The 10,553-nt window shown below is 33.2% G+C and overlaps 1 protein-coding gene across 7 annotated transcripts; it reads left to right on the top strand.

The window, feature by feature from the left end:
* Positions 1 to 6,502: 6,502 nt before the first annotated feature.
* On the top strand, positions 6,503 to 10,553 carry LOC129292206 (homoserine kinase). Of its 7 annotated transcripts, none has more exons than XM_054929767.1 (3): positions 6,503 to 6,682; positions 8,010 to 9,182; positions 10,193 to 10,553. In XM_054929767.1, exon 2 carries the CDS (start codon positions 8,063 to 8,065, stop codon positions 9,170 to 9,172), a length of 1,110 nt encoding a protein of 369 aa, XP_054785742.1. In that variant the 5' UTR covers positions 6,503 to 6,682; positions 8,010 to 8,062; the 3' UTR covers positions 9,173 to 9,182; positions 10,193 to 10,553. The 7 variants fall into 7 exon arrangements, with proteins under 7 accessions (XP_054785742.1, XP_054785745.1, XP_054785744.1 ...); XM_054929770.1 differs by having other exon boundaries at positions 6,503 to 6,687; positions 10,232 to 10,553; XM_054929769.1 differs by having other exon boundaries at positions 6,503 to 6,687; positions 10,200 to 10,553.

Raw genomic sequence — 10,553 nt, 5'->3', positions numbered from 1 at the left:
AATTGAAACTCTTCTTCAAGATTAAATTTTGCGACTTTAATATATTTTTTAAAAAATAGTTTAAAATATTTATTATTTATTGGTAATAGTTACTTTTAAAATGTAATAATTATCAAAAAAATTTAATTCCAAATGATCTTCATATTAAAAATAATTATAATATTTAAATTCAAAATATAAAAAAATGGTATTCCAAAAAAAATTAAAATTTTTAGTTTAAAAGTGTAATTTTTGTCAATAACATTATTGGAAGCTCGAGTTATGGACTCTTAAGCTATGTTTGGTACAAAGCATTAGAAAGGTGGGATTGAGATTGGTATTAGGCAATCCCACATTTTCATATTTGGTATGAAATAATGAAAAATTTAATTTCAATGCCAATCCCTTTAAGGTGGGATTACTCAATACTACCCACCCCTTAATAGTAGAAAATTAATTCTGGGATTGATTTATTTTTAGCCAAAATGCCCTCCCCCGCCCCTCTGTCGTCTCTCCCTTTGCCCTTCACCCCCTATCCATCGGCCCTCCCTCTACCTTCTAGCCTCCACCCTACCTCACAGCCACAACAAAGACGGCGACGATGACGGCGACCACGTTTAGGCACAACATCGATGCTTGAATCAGGATGAAGAACACGCAAGGAAAGAGTTGAGCAACAATGGACAAACGATTACATAACAGCGAATGAACGTCGTCTCTGTTCCCACGTCGATGACCGAAAAGAGAGAAGGGGAAAGTCTCACTCTGTCGATCTCCATCACTTCATCGATCTACATCACCAATGAATAAGTGGCCTTCATGCATCGCAAACCAGAAAGCCATTTGTGTCGCTATTCACTAGTAAGTAGACCTTTATCACTCTGTCTATCTACATGAAAACCAGAAAAGGAACAGCAAGAAGACGAAGAAGAAGAACATTGAGTATGGCACAGAGAGCAAAGGGAATGGCCATACGTGTAACACCCTCAAATTTACAAACCGATTTTTCACAAATTATTAAAACCATTATCGTGGTAAAAAATTTTCTTACCATGATATATCCAAGACATAATACAAGTTTTAAAATATCTAAAAAAAAGTAATTAAAACCATGAGAGACAGACATAATCCTCATGGCATGATATTCAAATCAAATCATACATCAAGAGGGACAGACATAATCCTCTTGGTCATATAAATACTTTTAATAAAAAGGATTAGAGTTTACATGTTTCACAAAGAAGATATGTCCTAAGTTGGCACAAGATACATTGTATAATCCAAAATAAGAGGTAACGTAAAAGATGGTGTCTCATACACCATAGTTACACCTCTGGTGCTTTCTAGGCCGGACTCGCTCCTGTAAAAATATTAACCACGGGGAATGAGACTTAAAAGTTCCAGTAACCAAAAATTAATATGTAATGAGGCATGTGGATGTAACTAATCATGCGATTGCTAAGTGGGCACATAAAAACATTTAATCGAACCATATTTCCAAACAAACCGAACAAGTATTTAATTTGCATGACTGCACCTTATATCCTCCTTTCACCATGCTCGGACGCCAAATCACCCGGCCAAAGGTGAGTTGGACCAAGCGACACGCCACTCATTGGGTTCAATCAGAGCTTACCTCGTGGTAATAATTAACTGAACAGAAATTCTCATTAACACCATACATTAAATACCCTGACAAGTCATGCATCATTCAAATATCCAAACAGGAATATATCCGAACAATAATATCTCATCTTGATAAATAAAAATAAATTTTTTAACCCACTTGGCAATAATTTCAAACAAGTATATACAGTATTTATTTTCAATACTTCATAATTTTTCCCAAACAACAAAACAACACATAACCATTCACAAACACACCCATCACAACACATTAATAATGGTTACCTTGTGTCTTGAATAATAAGTTTCCCTTCACAACTCCTTTTTCACCACTATCTTTGTCAATATAATCTACATAATTATTTCACAATACTATATATTAATTTTACATTAAAATAAATAACTCTAATTTAAAGAGTTAGAAAGTCTTAGATCTATAATCCATATTAACACTAATTTAAGATTTATGCCTCATTTAACTTCCCAAATTCTTTTTTAAAATTCTCGTACCCTAATAAACTATTTTTTTTATCCTCAATTCACTTCTAGTATCATAATTTCATCCTTCTATATTCTAAAAATTCATCTAAAAATAAATTAAAAATTTTAGAATTATCCTGAAACCTCAAATCACCTTCTATAACCTCAAAAATACCTATTCATACTTAAATAAATATTTAATAATCATAGAATTATCCCTACATCTCAAATTCCACATAAATTCAACCATATAGATCTAGATTTTAACTCAAAAATTTTTAAACATGAGTTTCAACCTCAAGAAAATATTTTATAATATTTATTATATCCCTAAGAGTTTTAACCTATATTTTTACTCCATCATATTATCAGATTAACTATCCTATAGAAAAATCCTAATCAAAATATTTACTCTATCCTACAAAATAATCATATCACTAGAAAGCTAATATTATTTAGAAAATAACTAAAAAATTAATTTTGTAATTAAATAAATTTTTAAATGCTAATCTAAATAGAAAAGTTAGAACATACCTGAAGAAAAAGAAAATAATTCCCCCTTGCGAGAAAACGCCGAGCAACGTGAGAGAAAGAGAGAAAAATAATATAAAAATGGGATTGTGGTCCTAAAATTATATTAAAAAAAACTATAGGTTTGAATTTAATTATTCAAACCTTTGGGCCAAAAGTTGTAATTTTCTCTAAATTGCATCTTAGCCTCTCATGCTTCCTAATGCACACACCCCCTCCTTTTTATACATGAAGGCACCTCTTCTCTTCCCTCATCTAACCAATGTGGGACTTAGAAACAATAACCTTCCACCCCCCTTTTTTGTTCCTTCTACCTTCTCTTTTTTTTTAACACATATAAAAAAATTATTTATATATTATATCTTAACTAAATATTGCTTATGTGATTTTAAATTTAAATTTTTAAATTTATAATGAAATACCTAACCATAATATCATTTCTAAATAACCTCAAATAATATAAATTCCTATTATTATCATTTGTTTTCCTCAAAACCTAAATTCCACAATTTTTTTATTATATAAAAATCAGGATGTTACAATACGCACTGCCGTGCTCTTTGGAGGAGAAGGAGAGTAATCATAGATGCGCTGTCGTGCTTTTTAGGGGAGAAGGAGAGTGTGAGCAAATGCAGCGTCGTGCCTTCTAGAGGAGGAGGAGAGTGATTTTAGGGGAGGAGCAGCAGAAGCTAGATTACAGCTTTTTTCTTTTTATTAATTTAAGGGCATTATGGTCTTTTGTGATTTATGTTTAATTGTAAAATAAAATATAGATAAGTATTCCTTGTAAATATTACTCTATACCAAACATAATTTTAAAACCTCATTCCCACTCTCAATCCCAATCCTAATCCCAATACCAGTCCAAATCTCAATCCTTCTAAATTGAAGCCTGTGTACCAAACAAGACCTTAAATTCTCGCACAAGTCAGGGGTGATGTGGCTTCAATTTCATTGTACAAAGTACAGAGGGCTATAAAAGCCATTCCACTAAAAAGAGATAATATGACAAAGAAGTCTCCAAGATTCAAAATAATTACTCCCTTTATTTTAAATTATAAAATATTTTTAGATAAAATTTTACATAATAATAAACTTTATTAAATATATTTAACAACCTTATTTTTTCAAAATAGATATATAAACTTTTAAAAATACCTATCATTTAATATATAAAAAAGAAATAGAAATTAATTATAAAGAAAGAGAGGGTAATATTAAAATGGGTACATTTAATAAAACCTTAATCTATACAAAATGTCTTATATTTTAGGATGGATAAATTCTTTTAAAAGTATTCTATAATTTGAGATAGAAGAAATACTTCATTTTAAAGTACATTTCTATCATTTGCGTACTTTTGTATCATTCTCCCTTTAAATAGCCTTTCTTTCGGCTTAAAAAAATCTAGGAAAAAAGGGGGGGAATTGCTGATGCCAATTGAATACCTAGAATGAGATAATTATTACTAATTAAATATATATATATATATATATATAGATTTGAACCAAATTTATTGCTTGGGTAATTAAAAATATATGAATTTGGATTAGACTCAAATCCAAATTCAAGTTTTACTTCAATCTCTTTGTAATTTAAAATTCTTTCTAAACCCTTATTATTTCAAATCCTAACTCAATATCTTCTGCAATTTGACCCAAATTCATGAAGGTTTGATCGGCTAACCAATGGTAATTGGATCGAATCACTGAAGCTAACGGAACCAAGCCGCCACCTTTGACCTAGACTAGACCTCCGCTGCCAAACAAGACTACACCGCCAAGGCCAACCAGGACTAGATGACTGACTTTCATTGGGACTAAACTGTTCTCACCAGTAAGGATCGGAGTGCAGGCCATAATCCAGACTAGACAGTTAACTTCTATCGAAACTGAATCGCTAGCACCAACCTAAATTGGATGGTCGACTTTCATTGGGATTAGACTATTAACGATGACTTGGATAGGCCCCTAACTTCCATCAAGTCAAATTCTACTAAGACCACACCCTGACAATGATTGGGATCGGATGACCAACTTTGACCAAGACCATACAAACAGTGATAACCAAGACCGAATGCTCGACTTTCGCCAAGTTTGCACCAATGACGACAATTAGGATTGGATGGCCTACTTCCATTAAGATTGAATCGACAGTGACGATCAAGACAAGACAGCTGACTTCCACCGAAATCAAAAAAATGACAACAATTGAGACTGGATGATCGACTTCCATCGGGACCGAATGATTAACTTCCATCGAGACCGAGTGACTTGTGCTAAATGGGATCTAACCACCTCTTGTGATGGGATTGGACCACTAACGCTAACCATGACCAATCATCAACCCAGTCTGGTCCCGATTAGAGTCATCGACTTAGTTACGGTGGGAGCAATTATTCAATCCTGGTTGCAAGCACAATCTCGATGGCAATGGCGATCTAGTCTTAATCTTCTCATAGTTGAAGTCAATCATTCGGTCTCGGTCTTCGCCAATGCTATAGTCTGAGTTAGCACTGATGGTTTGGTCCTCATGAAAGTTTGCCATTCAAACCATCAATTTTGACTAGGAACGGATGGCTGAGATCGTTTAAGTTTCTTTTAAATTCAAATTTAAAATTTAAAATTTTATTTTAGATTCCAACAAAGAATTTTAATATTATAATTTAAAATTTTTTAATATCATGGCGACAAAAAATTTAGAATTTATAAATTTTAAATTTGAGATTTCAAATATGAGATTTTAAATTTAAATTTTTAATTTAAATTCACTTATCCAAATGCAACCCGAGGCATTTTCAATCAAATATTGCTCCCAATAAAGTAGTTAGTTATTTTTAAATTAATATCATCTTTTCATATTTATCCTTATTTAATAGAGTGCTTGAATTTAAAATAAAAATAAAGTGTTTTATTTAGTAGAGACATTTTTGAGAAAAAAAAGTAAAATAATGATACTTTAAAATATTAAAAATATCTTATATTTTTTAAAGGATAAAGTATTTAATTCTTACGTACTTGTTTCGCATTTTTTTTTGATAAAATGATATATTTGTCCTCCATGATTATTATGTATTGAAAAATGACAACTTTAATTAAATTATTAACTAATATGAAATAAAAAATAATTACTTCCTTTCTGTAAAATTTTTTTATCAATGAAATACAATTAAAGTAACATTTTTAGAAAGAGAGTACTCATTTTCATTTATAAATCACAAATTTACATAAAAAATAATCATTTTCTATTATTTTTTATTCCTCTGGAATCCAACCAAAATAGTCATTTTTCAACCTAAATTATTAGTACTTGCACTTGATTAATAAACAAATTTATAAAAAAAATAATTATTTTTTATTTTATTTTAATAAATAACCTAATCAAAATAATATTCCCAATGCAATTAATCAAGAAGAGCAAATATATCATTTTGTCAAAAAAATAGTAATAATTCCTCAAAAAATAAATAATAATTATCACACCTCATAATACTAAATTAAGATTTATATATGTCAGGTTTTTTAAGAATTAAGATTTAGTGGCTATATTTATAATGTGTATTGAGTGCATGTATCATTTAAATTATTAAAATTTATATAAATAATTTTAAATTTACACTTTACTTAAAATAATAAATGAGTAAGTTTATTTAAATTATTGATATAAATTTTAATAATTTAAATGATACAGGTAATTAATGCCTTCGGTCATCAATCCAAATTTTTTTTTAATCATTCTCACGGAAATATTAGTAGGTGAGAGTTATTCCATAATCTTAATGTTTTTTCCCCCTTGCACAGTTGCACCGAGAAAAATTTTTAGAAGGTCAACTGCCCTTTTTTATTTAATGGCGAGTTTGTATTTACATGCCGTTGATTTTCAGGGGAGCTCATAATTAGATGGTGAGAGTTATAATCCCTCTCGCTGCGATCTCTTTACGCAGATCCCTCTCGCTGCGATCTTCGCCTCACTCACTTCGACTGTCTCTGCTTGCCGTTCCTCGTCATCGCTGCTCTCAGGTGCTTGGCGCTCTTGATCACTCTCCGATTCGTCCTCGTCGTCTTTGGTGAGGTACTCTTTCTCTCTTTCACTAAGACCTTCGTCCTCCTCGCCGGTCACCCCTTTTATCTCTCAAGCTTTGATCTTTCTCGGCTATTGTTACCTATATTCTTCTGGTTGAAAACCAGCATCTTCACTTCTTGGGTTGAAGCAACAGCAATTGATCGTATCTATTCTGCATTTTCTTCGGTGCTTGGGGAGAATTGTGCGTGAAATAGTTCTCGCCTTATGAGCATCAAAGTGTTTTATTTATGATATTTGTGTCTTTTGGCTGAATCAATTCACCAGTAAGTGTAGCTGCTAATGCTTATTTTCCTGTTTTATTTGCTTCCCTATCTTCAGGGTTCTGTTATGAGAAATTTAGAATGGAATCCTCAAGCAACTTATTTGAACTTTTTATTGCGTTCTTTTAATGGCATGGATACAACATTCTTGCGGTAACTTAAAATGGCCTTTGAAGAACTTAACTTTTTCTGCAATGTATGACTATTGAAAACTAGTTCCTGGTTATGTGAAAGACATTTGGCTAGTGTTTCTGGTTCTCCTTTTTGCTTCTACCCATTTGCTGTTAGCTCATATATTTCTGGAATTTGCTTCATAGTTTCCCTTACTGGCCACTTTTTTGAAAGCGTTGTCCCTTGTTACTGCTTACTCTTCCTATGGTTTTAATGCCGGTTTTTAATTGGTGATAACTATGGTGAGAAAGTATTGTATCTATTGGTGAAAAAATCATAAAGGCGTGTTAGGTTTGCTATCTTTCGGGCCTTGCTTGTTTTAGGTTCAAACAGTATCAACTACGATTTATATGACTGAATAATCAGAAAGTGTTATATTGACTACGGATTGTAATGGTGTTGATTGATACCTTTCAAAGCGAGCGACTTCTAATTAGAGTCAGTCATCTTTTGATCTGCCTTTGCTCAAACTTTAATTGTTGCTTGATGCTACAAACATTCTCTCTGGCATTTGTTTTTATGAATAGAACATTTTCATATTTGTCTTGCAGTAAAGTTTTTTGAGAAGTGATCTGCACTTTTTTTTAATTCCGAATTTATTTTCATGTTTGTGCTGTATTTAGTTTCAATAAGTTTAGAGTGATTTGTGCTGTATTTTGCTTTAACTGTCTTGTGTTTGATTGATGGAAAGTGATTCAAAGATATGGCCTCATTCAATAGTTAAAGCTTTTCATAGATATTGTGGTTGCTGAAATGACAAAAGGAAATTCGCAAAATCTAATAAATAAATTGAATTTATATACAATACATCTTATTAAAATTGTAGGGGTAGATTGGAACCATCTCCCAGCCTTAACTCATCCCCATTCACAAATGCAGGTGCTGAAGAGTTAGGTCAGTATTCAGTGTTCATATTTGTATCAGTCTCTCCAATGGCAATATGCTGCTGCTACTACATCACAGCAAAACTCGGGATCCCAAAGTCAACTCAAGTGTCATCAATCAAGCCTCTCCTAAGATGCAACTTGTCTCTCCCCTCCAGAACCCCCATATTCCTTGCTGAGCCTGATCCTGTATTCACCTCTGTAAAAACCTTTGCTCCAGCCACTGTAGCTAACCTTGGTCCTGGATTTGATTTCCTAGGCTGTGCTGTTGATGGCCTTGGAGATACTGTCTCCCTAAGTGTTGACCCTCTTGTCCACCCTGGTGAGATTTTTATCTCTGATATTTCTGGCGACAACAACAAAAAGCTCAGCAAAGACCCACTATGGAATTGTGCTGGGATTGCCGCTATTGAAGTCATGAAAATGCTTGGCATTCGGTCAGTAGGTCTTTCTCTTTCCCTTGAGAAGGGGTTGCCTTTAGGGAGTGGGCTAGGATCCAGTGCTGCTAGTGCAGCAGCAGCTGCTGTTGCTGTGAATGAGATTTTTGGTAATAAGTTGGGTGTTGAGGAGCTGGTTCTTGCTGCCTTAAAATCAGAGGAGAAGGTTTCAGGTTATCATGCTGACAATGTGGCACCAGCTATCATGGGTGGTTTTGTGTTAATTCGCAGTTATGAGCCCTTGGATTTGATCCAACTGAAGTTTCCAAGTGAGAAGGATTTATTTTTTGTATTGGTAAGTCCTGAGTTTGAAGCACCCACAAAGAAAATGCGAGCTACTTTACCGGTTGAGATTGGTATGCCACATCATGTGTGGAACTGTAGCCAAGCAGGGGCTTTGGTGGCATCAGTGTTGCAAGGGGATTTGGCGGGTTTGGGGAAGGCATTATCATCTGATAGGATTGTTGAGCCCAGGCGTGCTCCTTTGATACCTGGGATGGAGGCTGTCAAGAGAGCTGCCTTAGAGGCAGGGGCATTTGGATGTACCATCAGTGGAGCTGGGCCTACAGCCGTGGCAGTGACAGATAATGAGGAGAGAGGGAAAGAAATTGGGAAACATATGGTTGAAGCTTTCTGCAAAGAGGGAAACTTGAAGGCTTGTGCAAATGTGAAGCGACTTGATCGGGTTGGTGCTAGACCTATTAATAGCATGAAGAATTGAACTTGTTAAGGTATGTTCCACACTGTTCATTTTCCTTCATTTACTTATCTCTTGGTACGTCTTTAAAAGAGAAAACCAAGTCAGTTTTGTTTTTTTTTTTTTTTTTGGGGGGGGGGGAGAAAGCCATTGCATTTACTCGCAAACAACATAAAAAATTATCTACGATCTACTTAGATTTTGTTTAATGGCCTGATTGTTATTGCATTTGCAAACAAAATAAAAAATCTTTCGTCATGCTTTGTTTCTCATACTTTCCCATGGCTATTGTTATGGATGTTGATTCAGACTGTGTTGACCAGAAACCTCTCTCTCTCTCTCTCTCCGAAAAAAAGAAAGGAAAAAAAGAAAAAAGAAATTAATGACCTGTTTGGTTTCTGTTTTTAAAAATAGTTTTTTGTTTTCAAAAACAAAAAATTTAAAAAACTTGTTTGGATGAATGTTTTGAATTTAATTATTTCCAAAACTGTTCTCATTTTTTGCTTTTAAGAAAAAAATAAAATAGAAACATTTTAAAACTTTTTTCATTTTATTTTCCTTGTTTTCAAAATATATTACATTTGATTATTGAAGACTATAGTTACCTTGACCAATAATTATTTTAAGCCACCACTATTAACCATCATTGATCATTGCTATTGATTAATTTCTTAATTTTAAAACTGTTTTTAAATTAACATAATCAAACAGTTTTTTTTTTTTGAAAAACAATTTTAAAAGCTGTATTATGAAACAGATTTTAAAATCAAAAAATGTTAACAGAAACCAAACAAGATCTTACGTATTTGAAATAAAAGAGCTTACGCATTCCCCTGGCATACATGAATGAGGGATGTAGCCAGAGACCCTTGTATTTCGGCTGCTTCGTTGCAGGAATCTGGTATTTCCTTTCTTGTTTCTTGTAGCAGGTCTGTATATTTGTGTAAAAAGAATTTGGCTGACAGATTTGCGTAGGCTAAATTAAATTGACTTCGTTATTTAATTCTGTGTTATAGTTTTTATGGTACCAGAATGTTGATGTAGATTTCAGATATCGCAACTCTCTGGCCTCCTGTGTAGCAGCTAAATGCTGGCTTGATCAACAAAGAAGCGTAGGAGAAGGATTAACGCCATGCTGGGAGTTGCTTCTGAAGATTGCTTCGAAGATCTGAATGAGTTGAGTGGTAGACTGGCTATGGAATCACCACCCATCTTTGCTGCTAAAAGAGTACACAATAAAATATGCAGAGGTTGTGGTCTGAATCAGCAATCTTATTTTCAATCTGCATAGAAAATGTGCTTTATGGATCTTTACATCATTGGCATTTTAATCCATCATTTTAGTGATAGTAAAATCCATGAACGGGTAGAGGCCTTGATTTTGTTGATCACAAATTGTGCAAAA

Source organism: Prosopis cineraria, unplaced genomic scaffold, assembly GCF_029017545.1.
Source record: "Prosopis cineraria cultivar Desert tree isolate PC_DT_omini unplaced genomic scaffold, ASM2901754v1 PC14, whole genome shotgun sequence".
NCBI classification, from domain to species: Eukaryota; Viridiplantae; Streptophyta; class Magnoliopsida; order Fabales; family Fabaceae; genus Prosopis; species Prosopis cineraria.
The sequence above is the reverse complement of the archived record's forward strand: the minus strand, read 5'-3'. Positions and strand labels throughout refer to the sequence as shown.

What these genes read in the sequence shown, in the direction of transcription:
- LOC129292206 (XM_054929767.1), top strand. Translation starts at nt 8,063, where the DNA reads ATGGCAATATGCTGCTGCTACTACATCACAGCAAAACTCGGGATCCCA.